The following is an 18,782-nucleotide window of genomic DNA, read 5'->3' as shown; positions in this document are numbered from 1 at the left end:
GATTTTTCAAACCATTGCCGAGTGGCGGAAGATTAGTAGATTACCCTCATGCTGCACACAGGCTGGTTGTCGGCTGTTCCTATCACCTTTTCTTTTTCATCTAAACCTTCACATCCAAACTTTTGTGTTCTGAGGCATCAATATGTGTGTGTGTGTGTGTAATGTAAGGAAAGGAAGGGACACGCAACCAGCTGTTTTTTTCGTTTTATTTATATATATTTCTTCTCTGTTCGACGATGCACACGGTTATAATCAATCACAAAATATACGAACTTGCTATTACTATTTTTTTTCTTCAAACACACTGTGATCACGATAAATAAAGACAAGTTAAGGTGACAGACAGTCTTTCGGTGTTGGTCCAAAGTAAAAGAACAGTCGTGATTTTCCAACACTTAACACTTCTTCTTCTTCTTCTCTCTAATTTTCCTTTCTTCTTCGTTACATTGTCATCCAACTGTGGTGGTTAATTAATGGTGGTGACAATTCGTAATCTATGTCAGTAATATGACAATAATGATGATGTTGGGACAATTTCGACAAGTTGGGGAAGGAGAAGGAAAGAAACACGGTTGTAATGAGGTGAGTCTATTCCTGACTAGATTCGCCTAAGGTAGTAGTAGTAGTAGTAGTAGTTGTAGTAGTAGCAGTAGTAGTAGTTGTAATAGTAAGAATAGATTGACAGTCCGATAGATGGATAGATGGGCAGACGGACATATATAATAAGTATGACTAATGATAAAAACAAAAACAACAACAACAAATGGATAGATAAATAAAGAACTATTCATCACCATCAGTGACTCCGTTTCCTTCATATTTATGTATGTATGTATTTATGTTTATATGTAATATGTATGTATGTATACACACACACACACACACACACACACACACACACACACACACAAGTGTTGGCGTATCGGTACCAAAATATCGATACTGGTGATATATTTCTGTACTTGACATTATCGATACTGAAAACGTGTTTATTAATTTCCCCAAGAGCGTGTGACAACTCCCTGTGTGTGTGTGTGTGTATGTGCGTGTGTGTGTGTGTGTGTGTGTGTGTGTGTGTGTGTGTGTAAGGGAGGAGGATGTGATAAGGAGGGGGAAGAGAATAGGTGGTTTCTGCTACAATAATGTGCCTCCCGTTGACAATAATTTGGCTAAATTTAATACATAATTTTTAAGGGTACTCATAGGTGAGTATGATTATTGTTCCTTTGTACTACATTTATCTGTAAAATACTCATAACATCGATTACTTGAAGCTGATTACTCTTTGTCGGTTCTCGATCTACCGATACTTTGACAGAAAACAATTGGTATCGTATCGAAATGAAAGTACGCCTATCGCCAGTCTCTGGTTGGCAGGATGGGGTGTCCAGGCCACGCGACCATTCTGGCTGGTGTATGAGGCGAAAAATAACTATTGGGGAATCCAGTCCCGAACATTAACCTGTGGGAGGTGAAATACGGAGAAATTTTTATTCATATTCGCCATGTATTCGGGATGACTTGAGTGGTGTAATAATCATAACAGTATATGGAAAGGTGACGCGGGGTGAAGTAAGGCGAAGGGGTAAAGAGGTAGGATCGGGATGCAGTAAAGCGGATTGAGGGTGAAAGGGAAGAGGTAAGACTGCGCTGTTTATCTTTTTTTTTTTTTTTTTTTTTTTTTAAGGAGCAGCACTTGAGTACTTAATCCTCGTGTGTCGGAGGAGTATGCATATCCTTCCACAGCGGGGGGAGTGAGGCGGGGTGATGCGAGGCGAAGGATTAATTGGAGAACAGCTTGGGGAGAAGGGGTGCAGGGGCGAGGAAGGGGTCGGTGGATGATCTCTAAGCACCAGCTCTTGTTATACACATGATGAGGAGGATGACTGCCAAGACTCCTGAAATAAAGATAAAGTGTTACACGAGGGTTACACACACACACACACACACACACACACACTCTCTCTCTCTCTCTCTCTCTCTCTCTCACCGCCGAAGCATGGCACGGTCACTCCCACGAATCTCTTCATGAAGTGGTCCATGGAACGCTGGTACGCGTCATTCTTCTCGCTCGTTATCTCCGGCGTGTCTCCTGCGGGACAGGAATGCATGGTTAGGTCCTCTCTACTGTTTTTTCCTTCCTCCTCCACCCTCTAGTCTCCCTAAGATTGTAGTGTACAGAATTGTATATATTATTAAAAAGAGGAGCAAGACGATAAAAAATAATAAGAAAGGAAGAGTTATTAGTGATCTGCTTCACTGCCTCGTTCACCGGCGCTCACTTTAGTTGAGGTGGCCGGAGTATTCCGTTCTCTTTGGGGTTCTTTGGCCTTGCCCAGGGGTAGGAGTCAGCCCAATAGTTCATCTAAACTGAATGGGGTGTGGCCTGCAACCTCTACTTGTAAAACCCTTAACCCGCTCGACAGAATATAAGAATTACATAAAGGCCAGGATCGAGGCTCCGGTAGCAACCCCGATCTGGCTCTGTTCAAGGGCCCGGTCATGAAGTAGATGCATTCGCATCGAGTTAGCGTGCCGCCTATGACGGGTGCAGGAGACGGGGCACAGCCTCCGGAATCTCTGCATCCCGAGACGAGGATGGTCCCCTAGCTCCTCTTTTTGCCGGGGTGGTGCAGACGTGACGCCCACCCGTGGAACCAGGTAATTTTGTAGGTGTGTGTTCGTTCTTGATTTTGTGGGTGGAGCGCCACTGGCTGCTCTTGAAGCTGGCGGAACGAGTGGACTAATGTCAGTAGTGGATTTCATAAGCTGGTTAGTTTTTGTCACAGTGAAGGTGACAGGTCATTACTTATCCATCCTCACGCCCATTCATTTGGTTATCTGTTTGTAAGAGATGGTGCCACTATAAACACTTGCCTGCGCCATGATGGGCTGGGGCCGACTACCATCCAGGCCCCTCAAGCAAGCCTACCGGCGCTATAGGTTCAGACGTAAAAAAAAAAAAAAATATATATATATATATATATATATATATATATATATATATATATATATATATATATATATATATATATATATATAATCATTAAACTATATGTTTATATTTTCGGGGGTACATCCCTCTCACAACAACTAACCTTTTACCGTCTTCACCAATTTGTAACCCTGCACATCCTTTTTTTTTTTTTAACTGATATTCACCCTTCTTTTTTCCCTTCTTTATTCACTTTCGTCGCCTCCTCCATATTTAGTCAAAGTAGCGTAGTTTGTAACCCACCCTTCGGTTTATTCATATCCATCTTTCCTTTTATTACTTTGGGTTTTATTATTTTTACGTGGCATTGTACACTGAAATCCACTCATCGCTCTCCACAAATATTTTTGCAGGCAGCTTTTTGCAAGCGCGAGAAGCAAATGGGATCTTTTACTTTTCCTCGTTTCTTTTCCTTTCGTAGATTTGGAACCTTGACTTTGTTTTCAGTGTTGTTGTTGTTGTTATTGTTGTCGCTAGTGATGATGGTAGTGATGGTATTACTGTAGTCGTAGTAGTAGTAGTAGTAGTAGTTGTTGTTGTTGTTGTTAATTTTGCATTTATTCTTTTCTCACGGAGATAAAATTCTCAGCTTGGAAGTACGTAGATTTTTTTAATTCGGTGGATTTAGAATATATATATATATATATATATATATATATATATATATATATATATATATATATATATATATATATATATATATATATATATATATATATTTACTTATTTTCTATCATTTTTGGACCTTTGCTTGTGCAATGTCGATGTGACGTATCTGTAGGGTTTCCCTTATTAAACGTTTAGGCATTTAGATACTTATTTATCATTGTAGACAATGTATATAGAGCATCCCCCGAGTGAAGCAACGAACATAACACAACGGCAGCGTTGTTGTGGTAGAGATTTCTTTTTATTTTAACCATTAATTGCAAATCTGTTTTATTTACTCATATTTTATTTTTTTTCTAGTTACCCACCTCGCGTGATGTCCTCCTCGTCCCCCTGCGGCCGGGTGGTGGTTGAGGCGCCGCCTGCAAACGTAAGTAGATATTAATATAGACCTTGACGTAGTGTGCATCACGTAGCCTAATGTTCTGCGGCTCTGGCCACCAACCAAACGGCTTCACGTCCTAAATAACACTCAATTTGTAACCTAACACCCATTCAAATTGATACCTAGACCTCCATAATAATAATCTAGCCCCTCCATCCAACTCCCCATCACCACGCCTATGTAATGTGTAAAATAACAGGTGATCCTGTAATAAAGTGAAGACTGACATGCCTCCTCCTCAAAGATTGCTCCCTCCCTAAAAAAGGGGGAGCATGGGCCTTTGCCAATGGCAGCCCGTAGCAGGGTGCCGGCAGACCGACTCTATCGGCTGACGTCAGCCTAGCTGACCACGTCGGTCTGTCGACGAGGACTGGCGTGTCTCTGAGGCATGGATGTGACGGTATGAAGACGAGCAAGGATATAATGACAGCACAGTATTTCAAATCCTAGCTGATTAAGCCTACGTTGAATTTTCGCTTTCTGCTGTACGTTGAGTAACTACAGTGGGAGTGTCATGAAAGTTCTGTTGTGTGATAGGACTCCAATAACGATATAAAAGTTTGAATGTAATGACACCACCATATTGCATGGGCTAATTGATTAAACGTACGTTAAACTTTCGTTTTCTGTCACACGTTGAATAGCTTCGAGAAAATGCTCAATGCTAGGAGTAACTTAAAAGATCATAATGTCACAAGACTGCAGCTTGATCCTTCCTACAATCATGCACTCCCCCTGGTAATCACTTCCATTCATATCATTGGTAAGTGTAGCCTATATTGTATAGAGGAAAATTTGTCTTCCGTGGGTGATAAGAAAATAAAATGTTTAGCACCTTCGCCGTGTCTGGCCGGTACATAACTGAACAAACCCGACACCCTGTTGGAGGTAAAAGGGGATTGCTGGATGCCAAAGCGAGGAAATATATAGACACTTCACCTCTAGTATTTTCTCCAGCGGATAGTGACACTGAGGGAACACACACACACACACACACACACACACACACGATTATAACTCTACAAAACTACAAATCTTCACCTGCGGTAGTTCCGTTGCCGCCGCCGCTTCTCGTGCTCGTCCCTGTGGTGGGGAAACAGAATCACAATAGGACGAGAGAGAGAGAGAGAGAGAGAGAGTGTGTGTGTGTGTATGTGTGTGTGTGCTTTGTGAGTACTGACAGAGACGGTATGCCTGTACTGCCAGAGACAACACTTATACTATCAAAAAGTTTGGAAGGAGGTTATGAGTCAAATTCTTAATAATAAAACTGGGGTGGTGTAAGAGAGCCTACAAGAAGAGGGTTAGGCTGTTCACTGTGCCGCCATTTCGTCACAAATTGCCAACTAAACACCGGGCGGCGGGAGGCAGGCACACAGCTAGGTCACGGTACTATCAAGAGGCGTGGACACGGGTCATGAGAGTAACGACCAACTTATAACCTTGTCGTTTTAATTACAGTCAGAGGAACTGTTTATAGTACTTACCTCCTGCTCCTGCACCAGTAGTAGTCGTTGTACCAGTAGTGGTAGTTGTTGTATCAGTAGTAGTCGTTGTATCAGTAGTGGTAGTTGGTGTATCGGTGGTAGTTGTTGTATCAGTAGTAGTCGTTGTATCAGTGGTAGTTGTATCAGTTTCAGTTGTTGTATCAGTTGTGGTAGTTGTATCAGTAGTAGTTGTTGTATCATCAGCTGTTGTAGTAGATTTAGTGTCATCTGTAGTTAAATTCTTAATAATAAAACTGGGGCGGTGTAAGAGAGCCTACGGTTGTTCACTGTGTCGCAAATTGTTGTCTACATACCGGACGGCGGGAGGCAGGCACACAGCTAGGTCACGGTACTATCAAGAGGCGTGGGCAATGGTCATGAGCGTATCTACTAACTTATAACCTTGTCGTTTTAATTAAAGTCAGAGGAACTGTATATAGTACTTACCTGCTCCTCCTGCACCAGTAGTAGCCGTTGTATCAGTGGTAGTTGTATCAGTAGTAGTTGGTGTATCAGTAGTGGTAGTTGGTGTATCGGTGGTAGTTGTTGTATCAGTAGTAGTCGTTGTATCAGTGGTAGTTGTATCAGTTTCAGATGTTGTATCAGTTGTGGTAGTTGTATCAGTAGTAGTCGTTGTATCATCAGCTGTTGTAGTAGTAATAGTAGTGTCATCTGTAGTTAAAGTCTTAATAATAAAACTGGGGTGGTGTAAGAGAGCCTACAAGAAGAGGGTTAGGCTGTTCACTGTGCCGCCACTTCGTCACAAATTGCCAACTAAACACCGGGCGGTGGGAGACAGGCACACAGCTAGGTCACGGTACTATCAAGAGGCGTGGACACGGGTCATGAGAGTAACAACCAACTTATAACCTTGTCGTTTTAATTACAGTCAGAAAATAAACTGTTTATACCTACTTACCTCCTGCCGAAGCATTGCCTGCAGCTGTAGTACTCATGGAATCGTTAACCGTGGGGGTGGTAATGTTCTGATCAGTGGTAGTTGAGTTACCAGCATCTGCAGCGGTTGTGGTGGTGGTATTCCCCTCTGTAGTGGTCTGAGTGTTGTCTGTGGTTGAAAATGTGGTGGTGTCAGTAGTTGTAGTGTCATCAGCTGCTGAAGTTGTGGTGGAGTCGTCTGCTGTTGTAGTGGTCGTTGTGTCATCAGCTGTTGTAGTGGTCGTTGTGTCATCAGCTATTGTAGTGGTCGTTGTGTCATCAGCTGTTGTAGTGGTCGTTGTGTCATCAGCTGCTGCAGTGGTCGTATCAGTGGTAGTCGTTGTATCAGTGGTAGTCGTTGTATCAGTGGTAGTTGTTGTACCAGTTTCAGTTGTTGTATCAGTAGTGGTAGTTGTATCAGTGGTAGTCGTTGTATCAGTGGTAGTTGTTGTATCAGTTTCAGTTGTTGTGTCAGTAGTAGTCGTTGCACCAGTAGTAGTGTCAGCTGCAGCCGTAGGTGTAGTGGTGTCAACAGCAGGTGTAGTGGTGTCAACAGCAGGTGTAGTGGTGTCAACAGCAGGTGCAGTGCTATTCGTGGTGTTGATCACATTGGCGGGGTCTGAAAAACGAAGAGATTGAATTCAGGGATTCTGATGGAACGATGTGTGTGTGTGTGTGCGTCACAGTGTGCTGTGTGTGTGTAATTCACCTCTTGGTCTGCTGCGGGTCTCTCTCGAGACAGACAGCCGTTCCCCTACGGAGAACCACAGTGCTTATAGTACCGATCTTTGGGTAGGGCTGAGACCACTCACACACAACACACCGCGACAACGAGGTCACAACTCCTTGCCTGACGTCGCGTACCTACTCACTGCTAGGTGAACAGGGGCTACACGTGAAAGAAGATAAACCTAACTTATCTTCACCCGGCCGGGGAATCGAACCCCGGTCCTCCTGGCTGTGAGGCAGACGTTCTACCCATTGAGCTACCGGGCCGTGTGTGTGTGTGTGTGTGTCGGGTGACGTAGTTCGGGATTGGGGCAAACGACAAACTCGCGCTGTTAGTTGTGGCTCTATTTCCCGGGATCAGGCAGATATACTGGTCCATCCATTTTGTGAAGGCACTTTGGGCTCGGTCGCCTAATACTGTAAAGAATTCGGATATTGCCAAATATTTAATTCTAAGCAACCATTCTCTTATTTTTTTAGCGGTTTCTTTTAGAGGAATTTCAAATACTCTGAATATATTTAATTTTATAGAACAAGTGTTAATAGCACAAAAACTGCTAAATCGGCGTCGCATGAGCGGCATGACCCTCCAACAATTTATATTATGCAACTAGGGGTCTAAAATGGAAAATGCTGAAAAGTAAAGATGGCGCCACTATAAACACTTGCCTGCGCCACAACGGGCTGGGGCCGACCATCAGGCCCTACTATGAAGGCCTACCGGCGCCACAGGCCAAGACGTAAAAAAAAAAAAAAAAAAAAAAAAAACTATATTGCCATGTTGTAGGGTTCATCAGGGCTAACAAATGTTACCATACAATGTCATGTCTACAGTGCATGGGTAAGCCAGGAAAACAACGTGAATCGAACAAGAAGATGGACAATCTGTTGATCGGCGTCTGCGATGCCGATAAAAAACTGTATAGATCAGCTGTATTCGTAAATTGGAGTACATAATCATGCTCTTCTGCGATGGATAATAATAGTATGCCCAATGATCACACACACACACACACACACACACACAGGGGCATGGTGGTGGTAATAATGGAGATAATGGTGGTGGAGAGGAAGGGAGAGAGGTGTTGTGAGGCATGGAGGAGGTGAGGCGAGGGAGAAGGAATGGTATTACTAGTGACAGAGGGAGGGAGGGGAGTATTGATGAAGTAATGGGTGTTGAGGGAGAGAGGAAAAGGGAACGGTACTCTTGATAATGAGGAAGGAGGAGGCTGAGAGAGGGAGGGAGGAAGGGGAGTATTGGCGAGGTAATAGGTTTTAAGGGAGGAAGGAAGAGGGGACTACTAGTGAGGAAGGGAGAGGCTGAGGGAGGGAAGGGAATATGGTAAGGTATTCTGGTGTCCACATATCTTATAGTCACCACGAGAACAACCACACACCACAAGATGGACACCGTCATCTACTTACCTCTTTAAGCACATATAAATTACACATACACTCCCTCAACACATAGTGGGGACAAAAATAAGATAAAGGTAAAGTTGGGGGCACATACTATTGCTGCGCGTGGCCTCGGTGCTCACTCTCCGTCGCATTGGTCCCTGAGCATACATAAAAGGCGTTTGATAAGTAATTCACCCGGTAGAACGATAACTCAAATAAACTTATTCCACACAACTATCCACTAAGTTCTCTTCTCCCCCTACAGTACTTTTCCTTACTACCCCGCTTACTCTTCATGCTTTACTGCTCGAGGTGGTGAGGCAGTGAGGGAAGGTATCGGCGTGGCATACGTCCGCTAATCAAACACCCGCTGAAGCCTGTATCCTCATTATGTAACACCCACAGCCACCCACCCCAACCTTCCCCTCCACCCAACTACTCCCTCCACCACCTACACGCTACCCTGGTGCACGTTAATGTATACTAGTTTAGTGGGGGGAGGGGGTAGAGGGGTGGGGTGCTTCGGAGTCCTTTATACATACATACATACATACATACAGCCAAGTGATGACAGAAAGAAAGGAAGGAAGAAAGAAAATATACCCAAATAGTAGGAATATGAAGAAAAAATCGACTCATATGCTTTGTTACAACTAAAAGACGCCATCCAACCATCGCTGGAGAAAAAAAAAGTGAAAAGAAAAAAAAATCATTCGTGTCTTAAGCAAACAGCATGGACCCGCCCACCACCATCAGTGCCCCCCATGGAAGCCCACATACAAGGGCATTCATAACAATATAAAAAAAAAAAAAAAAATACAAGGAATGAAAATAAAATAAAAAATAAAATCCAAGACGTATTCTTACCTGTTGGTACTTGCTGTACAGCGCCTGCGGAGGAGAGAAAATGTTATCGTATAATCGTACATATCGCAAGTGTATTGAGACAGTGTGAGAGAAAAAGAAAAAAAAAAAACACTTGAGCTTCGTGTATCTAAATTATTCAAGACTATTCGTGTCATCGTTTAGTGATTGTTGTTGTTGTTGTTGTTGTTGTTGTTGTTGTGTGTGTGTGTGTGTGTGTGTGTGTGTGTATGTGTGTGTGTGTGCTGTGGACTGTTACACACTACAAATATTTCGGACTGAAGAAAGGGAAGCTCAAAATTAAGAGAGAGAGAGAGAGAGAGAGAGAGAGAGAGAGAGAGAGAGAGAGAGAGAGAGAGAGAGAGACTGACCAGAGCACGAACACAGCAATAACAGGCGCACATCAGCCTTGAAAACGAAAACAACAACAACATATTCATACGAGCATATCATTGAAAACAATAAAACTGATATATTTAACGAAAACTTGAATTATTTGCCTGGTTGACTGACGAACAGATTGAATATAAGAACATAAGAAGTCTGCAAGAAGCCGGTAGGCATATACTAGGGTGCTCCTGTGAATCTAACCCCACGTAACTTCTATCCATATTTTTTTTTTCTTAAATGTATCTATCGTATTGGCACTCACAACATGCCTGCCAAACCTAGTGAATCTGAACTTATCCGACTGGAGCCCACTGGTACGTGCCCCACCGTGCTCTCGTACCACCAAAATCTTATTGATATTACTCCTATTAAAACTTGAGAGTATTGGAGGAAGTCATAAATAAGTCGATGAAATAAACGAATGTTGTTAGGCAGGGATGAGTGATTGTTTGGTTGACCGGCTGCTTGGTGACCGCGGCAGCCATGGTGGTGTTGCCTATCCCCTCCACCTCCCGTGCCATTCTTTACTATTTATAGACTGTCCATTTCCTCACAACAATGTTTTGCCTCATGATATTCTTCTCCTATATTCCCTTTGTCTCCCTATCTACCTGTCTCATCACACTTCAACCCTGATTTTCCGCCTCATCACCTGCATAAACCTTACCTGTGTCATAATATCCCCGTCTCAACCCCTTCCTGCCTCACCACTAACCTGCCTCATTAATTCCCTTCAGTATCACCTTTCCTTCCTCTCCTCCTCCGCCTCCTACTCTTCCTCCTCCTCATCATCATTACTTACTGTCTCGTATACATAAACCGTAACATCAAATTTGGTGTCTTCGTGTCTGTTGCAACGCCTCTCATGCTATCCCAGTCTCATAATCTTCCTACCTTATGATTTTAATGTCTCGCTCCCTCTTACTTACTTTCTTCACCTCATCATCAACCACCCACATCCTCTCCCTGCCTCCATTTCTCACTATATCCTTATCTCAACATCAACCGGCCTCATTCTCTCCCTGTCTCCGTGTCTCACCATATCCTTATCTCACCATCAGCGTGTCTCACTATCTTAAGCGTAATCCGCCGCCCTGTCTGATTATATGCTTATCTCACCCCAGCTTGCATCACAACCTCCCTGTCTCAGTCTCACCGTTATCTCTCCCCTGATATCTTGTAATTAATCTGCTTCACCCCCTTCCAACCCCACTACATTCCTCCCTTATCATAGTGTTACATCATAACTCTTCTTGGAACTCGTAAACTTTGGACAACTGCTCTCAAAGGGTTGATCTTCTCCTTAGCTTCGTATTCTCAGGCGCTGTCGGCTCTAACAACGAATATTTTCAGACCATAAGGGAGATTAGTCGGTTCTCATGAGTATTATTTGTCACATTCACGGTGTAGAAGCCTCGTCAAATCATCGCTTGTCTCACAAAACTACCAATAGAAATGCTGACACAACCTCCATGAAAGTCTTATCAAATTGTGGTTTGTGTGTATGCCCCGAAATGCTTGAGAATATGGGTCATCTTATCATCCTCACCTCACTACCTCACTACATTTCTCTCTCATCAGATCGCCACGCCACGTATTCCTCATAAACTCTAGACGACCACTCTCACACAAGGTCGTATCGTCGTATCTCCGTGGTGATCTGCCTGCCTCGTGTGTGCCGCGTTGGTGGTATTGATCCTTCCTCCTAGCTACCCTCTGAATGATCGGCCTATTTTGTGTATCCTTGGTGTCTGCGTTTCCTCATTCCATTTAACAATAGCTACCGTTGTTAGGTATTTATGTTTCTTCTTCTTCTTCCTTCTCCTCCTTTTCATGCCGACGTCACTACACTATTCATGAACTCTTGAGACTTTATATGTTTGCTGTTTTGTTCTTCTTCTTCTTCTTCATTTTCGTTGTTTTCTTATTCTTGTTCTTGTTCTTCGTCATATCTTTCTTCTTCTCTGTCCTCTTCCTCCTCCTCTTCGGCCTAGACCTTTCCTTTGATACGTTTATTTACTCTTTACATAAATGCGTGCTGCTGACGTCACTATCCTCCCCCCTTCCCCCCTTGTCTTGTCCCCACTATTCGACCACTTTTCTGTCCCCTGAGATTCGTCCATTTATACCACCTTCACGTATTCTGCTGACGTCCATTCCTCTTTTTCTTCTTTTTCCTCCACCTCCTCCTGGAAATGCCACGCCACGCCACACGTTACTACCACACTTTTGTGATCTACGTAGGTGATTTTATCTTTCTGTCAATCTATTTTTTTTCTCCTTTTTTTATATATATTTGGTTTATCATTTTTTTTTCAGTCTTTCCCTCCTGCTATCAGTTAACAATTTTTCATTTTTTATTTCTCTCGATATCTGTCTATCCATCTTCTGTCTATCTAGTCGACGGTTTGACAGCTCCGATGCACCCTGCTGGTTAACTTTAAAATGTGTGAATTCATGTCTATAACTTTTTGGGGGGCTTCAATTATAATTTTCTGTAACGCTGGAATTATACATATATAAGAAAAAACGCCTAGCTAACATTTTGCTCTCAGATGTCTCTCGGATGAGGTATGAGGAGGTAAGCATGTTGGTAGTATTTCTTTATTTTAATTATGAGGCAAAGACGAGAGCAATTATTTTTCTTTTCTAACCTGTAATTAAAGTATGAGGCAAACACGTGGTGATATTTCTTTCCTCTCAAACGTGTAAGTAAATTATGAGGCAAACGCGGTGGCGATATTTCTTTTCTTCTTTAACTTGTAAGTAAATTATGAGTCAAACACGGTGGCGATATTTCTTTTCTTCTTAAACGTGTAAGTAAATTATGAGGCAAACGCGGTGGGAGATATTTCTTTACTTCTTTAACTTGTTAGTAAATTATGAGGCAAACGCGGTGGCGATATTTCTTTTCTTCTTAAACGTGTAAGTAAATTATGAGGCAAACGCGGTGGCGATATTTCTTTTCTTCTTTAACTTGTAAGTAAATTATGAGGCAAACACGGTGGCGATATTTCTTTTCTTCTTAAACGTGTAAGTAAATTATGAGGCAAACACGGTGGCGATATTTCTTTTCTTCTTAAGCGTGTAAGTAAATTATGAGGCAAACGCGGTGGCGATATTTCTTTTCTTCTTAAACGTGTAAGTAAATTATGAGGCAAACACGGTGACGATATTTCTTTTCTTCTTAAACGTGTGAGTGAATTATTGGGTAAACACGGTAGCAATATTTTCTTTCTCTCAAACGTATGAGTAAATTATAAGGCAAACACGACAGCACTATATTTCTCTATATTCTAACGTGTGAGTGAATGATGAAGCAAACACAATAGTAATACTTCGTTCCTATCAAACGTATATATGAGTAATTATGAGGCGAAGAGGACGGCAATATTTCTTTTTTTTTTCATAAACGTTTAAGTGAAGTATGAGAGAAAGACGACAGGAATATTCTTTTCTTCTTTAAACCTAACCTAACCTAACCTAACTTAACGTATGAGTAACTTGGGAGCTGAAAAATACATCGATAAATTTTCTCCCCTCAAAGATATAAGTAAACAGACCAATAGGAGATGCCTTGTTTTCCTTGCGCATATGTTCGTGGTCTATCCCTGTTTGCAGCTGCTCGACACAGAAATATTTGTATACGTACCTATATGTTTTTGCTCCTAGAACCTAGAACTCACCTGTCTCATAATATTCCTGTCTCAATCCCTCCCTGCCTCACCACTAACCTGCCTCATTAACTCCCTTCAGTATCACCTTTCCTTCCCCTCCTCCTCCTTGTAATCATCATCATTATCACCATGAACCATTACTAGTTCACTAAAGGACAAATACCATTCACAACATCCTCCATCTTCCCGCCTGATTTTTCTGTCTGCCACTCTGTTACTTGAGTTGTCCATCTGTTATCAGTTATACGTATGATATATCTTGTCGAAGTACATTTCTTATTCTTAAACGTCTTAAGCATCAATCAGGAAATCTTTAATCCACGATGCTCCCTTCCTACCTATCCATGTTACACCCGGCATCTCTCCCTCTTCTTCTTTTCGAGCTTCCTCTAGATATTTTGTGAGGCGGCTTGTACTCAGCTGACTTGTTTTCTACAGCTCGGGTGGCGACGTGAATGTGCTCCGTTGTTATCTAGTTAGGAAGCGATGGAAGTGATGATGATAACCCTGACGATAATGATTCAGGAGGTTCTGATGATAGTGATGATGATACTGATGACTAATACTAATGATTGCGTGGGACAGATGTTCGTTGTGGTGACTCATTATCATCCATCACACCTTTATTTCCTTGTCTGCTTGTTTGGTGACGCGCGGCCGTCCATCACACTCTCTCTTTTCTCCTTCCACCGCGGCTGCCCTTGAAGGACTCGGCTAAGCCCTCGTCGAGTTTGTTTACTTATGTCTTTATTCACTTATTTATTTATGTTACGCATTCATTTGCATTAAAGCGTTATAGCTGACAAGAGCTAATGGATGATTTATTGCTATTACGACTATTATTTTCATTATTATTGTTGTTGTTGTTGTTGTTGTTGTTTTGTTGGCTTTACTATTGTTCTTAGCTTTTTTCTGTTGTTTTTGTTGCTAATTGAAGCATCAGTAGCAGTAGTTGTAGTGGTAGAAGTAGTAGTAGTAGTAGTAGTAGTAGGAGGAGGAGGAGGAGAATCATAAGACGAGGAGAAAGAAAAAATGAGGAGGAGGAAGAGAAGGAGGAAAAACGGGAGGAGGGGGAGGCATATGCATATTAGCTGCTCTCTGACACATTTGGTTCGCTCGTGAAGTGACCTGCTATCCACTTGAGCAACTCAGGGTCCAATGATTCACTCACAACACCAGCAACAACAACAGCACTAAGCCTTGACACACGGCATTAATAGATGACTGTCCTAAATCTCTTCACCTGCTGCAATTCATTCTCTTGACAGACAAAGATTTCAGCGATTACATAAACAAGAGTACCAACCATCACGGACCCTTGACACGCGGGATGGATATAAGGTAGACACGGTGGCGATTATGCCTTTTCTTCTTAAACGCTTGAGTAAGTTATGAGGCAAACACGGTACTGAATGACTCCTTTCCCCAAGTTAGGAACGTTACAACACACTCAGTTTACTTAGCATGCAACACTACGCACTGCCGAATCAATGAGTCTCGTTTGCCGGGCTGTCATTATGTTGAAGCTGATCCTGTGGGTGTCCTAGTTGGGGGATGCGTGTGTGGCTGGGTGAGGAAGAGGACGAGGACGAGGGTTAGGGCAAGGACGAGGACGAGGGTGTGGGCGAGAAAGAGGACGAGGAAGAGAGTGAGGGCGAGAAAGAGGACGAGGAAGAGGGTGAGGGCGAGAAAGAGGACGAGGAAGAGGGTGAGAACGAGGACAAGGAAGAGGGTGAGGGCGAGAACGAGGACAAGGAAGAGGGTGAGGGCGAGGAAGAGGGTGAGGGCGAGAACGAGGACAAGGAAGAGGGTGAGGGCGAGATAGAAGGGCATGGTGGGTGTAGATGGGCACGGGAAGATTAAGGAAAAGCCGTTCATATCATCATAAAGATTTGGAGGTCATCATAGAGCTTTGGAGGAGCTTAAGCTGATGCCTTGTTGATGGTTTTCTTACACTATGATATACGAATATAGAAGGATATGGAAATAGGTCAGTCGTCTTACAGCCTACGCCTGCCAGCTCCTGAGGTCCAGCTAGTCACTATCTTCCCTCCCCATCCATTAATATTATCTAGCCTCTATTTGGAACTCAGCCATATTTGCACTAACGACACAACTTCTTAATTTGTTCCATTCATCCATTACTCTAGTGCTGTGGGTCCTAGCTTTTGTTTTCTTCTCTTGATCGTAATTTGCAAACATCATCTTTGTCGATCCCCCAAACGTATTTTTATGTATGTATCCTGCCACTTCTCAGTATATGCCTTTCCAAAGAACATAAATTAAGGTGCTTTATTATTTCTGAGCGGATCAGTTTTATCATCCTTCATTTTTTTTCTGAATTCTTTGGGTCATTTTTTGTAATTTTTCAATATCTATAACTCAGAAATTATGGGACGGTGAGAAGAGAGCTAATGGTGTGCAAAGTTTAATCATTGGACGGTGTGAAAATGTAAACTGTTAACAGGCTTCAATACGCCTCCAAGGAACACAAAGCACGTTGTGTGGATACATTGTTGCGGTGCGTACTGTTTACTGATTTTCTTTCTTTCTTTTATTTTTTTCGCCGAGTTCTGCGCAGTATAAGTGAACGGGTCTCGTTTGCTGGTGATGCTACATAGAAAACCTGTCCCTCTCTAACTTAAAGAACACTACCACTTGACTAATAATGGAGTTAGCGATGCAGTATATTAGCACTTCATAAAAAAAAAACCTTCCCCTCTCTCGCAAAAATAAAGCATTACTCGCTAGGATAAGGTAGTTGGCCCTGCAATACGTCATTATGTCAAATCTGATCCTGTGTGTGTCCTAGCCGAGGGAGGCGGGTGGGGCGCGGTGAGGATGAGGACGAGGACGAGGCCTTCAAATTTCCACTTCACCACTCCCCTCCCCTCCCGTCGCCGTCAGTGTGGCCTGTGATAACATTGCTTCGTTATGTCATGGCAGATTACACTTATTGAAGGACATGTATAGAATCAGTTAATCGAATGTTTGGTAATGCCCTCTCAATCTTCTTCCCTTTGAACACGTTATTGTTCGTCCACCGATTTATTTCTTTTTTCTTTATTTACTTCCTTACTAATATCTTTTTTAACGAATTAAATGTTTGTTCTTTCAAGTATCGTGTTAGATTTATTTATGTTCCTGTTTGTTTATCCATCTTTATTTTCATCAAGCTGTCAACGCCAGTCTCGTACTTCCTTATGTCCCTCCCCCCTTCCTTCCCCTCCCCTCTCCCTGCTGACACCTTTCACTCTCCTCATTCTGTGTTGTCACCTGTTGCTGAGCTGTTTAGTATTTCCCTCTGTCGCCAAGCTTACGGGAAGATATCAACCCAGACAGTCATTTACGATACCCTACGTGTCTTGTGTTGACTTACTTGGGTGGAGTTTTGTTTTAGAGACGAGGAAAATGTGAAAATATGCGCATGTGTGACAGTGAGAATGAGCTAGGCAAGGCAAGGCTAGGCAGGGGTTGGGTAGCAGAGGCACTGTGGAGGATAGGGGAAGGGGGGGGCAAGGAGTCTGAGGGAGGGCAAGGACTAGACAGATGGAGGAGGCGGGAGAAAGTGGGAAGGGAAGTGGTGGGAAGCGGCGGACATGTAGCGGGCGCCTTACCGGGAGATGCGAGGTAGGCAACTAGGAGACAACAGACACCCACGATCGAGGTTAGATGAGCCATTTTGGGCATTGCTACAGCATCTCCTCCTCTCCTTCCTTGATTCCTTCCGCTGCTCACCCTCTCACACTCGTTTGTTCAGGGCTGACGTTGGCGGATGGCTGGTCAGAAGCGCGGAACTGTCGAGGGGTTGAGAAAGGGTTGGTTTGGCAAATGCGTTCAGCCAGACCTCAGTCCCGTGCTTCCTTCTCCTGATGCTGTCCCCTCTCTCACACTCGTATGTTCAAGGCTGACGTGGATGGATAGCTGGTCATGAACGTGGAGCTGTCGGGGACTGAGAAATGGTTTAGACTTTATATACGTATTCAGCCAGACCTCACGCCTTTGTGTTTCCTTAAATCCTCCTGTTGTCCACACTCTCACTCTCGTTTGTTCACGGCCGAGGTGGGTGGTTGGCTCCACACGAGTATGGAACTGCTGCTAACTGAGAAACTGTAAACTCAAGAGAAACGTTGAGATATCGCTTCCTTCCTTGTGTGTAGGCTACGATGGCTTTATGGATGAGTTTCCACCGTTTTCACGACCTAGGTCAAAATGCGTCTCCTTTCAAGTTATCGCGATCGAGAAAGTTTGTAACCCAACGTCCCAATTTCGGGTCCCGCGGGGCTGGCTGGGCTATCTGAAGCTCCGTGAGGGCGACTGCAGGTTGACGGGTGTCCTGGTGGCGGGCCGCGCACCTAAAGTCATGGTAACGCGCCAAGGAGACGAAAACACAACACGGGCTGAGAACGAGATCATTAATAGTAATAGTAAGGAAATATTCTTTCAGAGATACCTTGTTACTCCTCTTTTGATAAACTCCGTAAGTTGTTTCACACGCTTCCGGGCGTCATTCATACGTTATATAACGTAGTGTTAGTGTTACATTAGGGTGTAAGGCTGTTAACTCAAGTGTTACATAACACAAACACATCACCACAAGTACAAGATTATATCATCAATAGAATCTGAGGCGGCGAGTGCTTGTGTAACATAACATTTAAGGGGTTATTGTAGCTCACAGTGTTACGGTGCAATACAACTTTAAGGCGCGTCCACACCAGGAATCTTTGTATGACAGCAATGTATCCCAGGCGTTTCCCAAGTGTTTCGGTAAACCACTGGGATATATTTGAATACCCTCTTGAAATAATGTTTCCTGTCCACACCTCAGGGTTGTTCTCAGGATGTCGGTGTGTGCGGAGACTGCTGCAATGGCCTCTGTGTTTTACTTATTATTACACTCACTGGAGAGCAAGAAGAAAAGGAAACGCGTATGGGTGAGGTCGTTTATAGAAAGTTGAGCATTACAGAATGACTTACTTTTGGCGGAGCCGAGAGTTAATGGAGCAGGGTTTAATTAATTAATAATTTTCTTGGAAGGTCAACCATTGATGTTGAAGAACTATTACGAACGGTGACTCCCAAAATACAACGAATCGATACCAGGCACAGAAAAGCCATTCCAGCTCCCATCAGCCTGCAGCTATAATCTGACAGGCGGAGATCCCTTTACGAGCCTCATTAACACCTTCGAAATGTCAAAGCTGAGTTTCCATACAAACTTTCCTAGTGTGGACGGTCCTGAGAAA

The 18,782-nt window shown here is 43.2% G+C and overlaps 1 protein-coding gene across 2 annotated transcripts; it reads right to left on the bottom strand.

Moving 5' to 3' along the window:
* On the bottom strand, positions 1-18,261 carry LOC126982566 (integumentary mucin C.1-like). Of its 2 annotated transcripts, XM_050834718.1 has the most exons (9): positions 17,151-18,261; positions 9,470-9,493; positions 6,456-7,091; positions 5,984-6,181; positions 5,537-5,740; positions 5,091-5,132; positions 3,973-4,026; positions 1,991-2,092; positions 1-1,898 (listed from the first exon to the last, which is right to left on the bottom strand). In XM_050834718.1, exons 1-9 carry the CDS (start codon positions 17,221-17,223, stop codon positions 1,846-1,848), a joined length of 1,386 nt encoding a protein of 461 aa, XP_050690675.1. In that variant the 5' UTR covers positions 17,224-18,261; the 3' UTR covers positions 1-1,845. The 2 variants fall into 2 exon arrangements, with proteins under 2 accessions (XP_050690675.1, XP_050690676.1); XM_050834719.1 differs by lacking the exons at positions 5,537-5,740; positions 5,984-6,181 and having other exon boundaries at positions 9-1,898; positions 17,151-18,255.
* Between the last annotated feature and the right edge of the window lie 521 nt (positions 18,262-18,782).

The sequence above is a fragment of the Eriocheir sinensis genome, chromosome 51 (genome assembly GCF_024679095.1).
Source record: "Eriocheir sinensis breed Jianghai 21 chromosome 51, ASM2467909v1, whole genome shotgun sequence".
NCBI classification, from domain to species: domain Eukaryota; kingdom Metazoa; phylum Arthropoda; class Malacostraca; order Decapoda; family Varunidae; genus Eriocheir; species Eriocheir sinensis.
The sequence above is the reverse complement of the archived record's forward strand: the minus strand, read 5'-3'. Positions and strand labels throughout refer to the sequence as shown.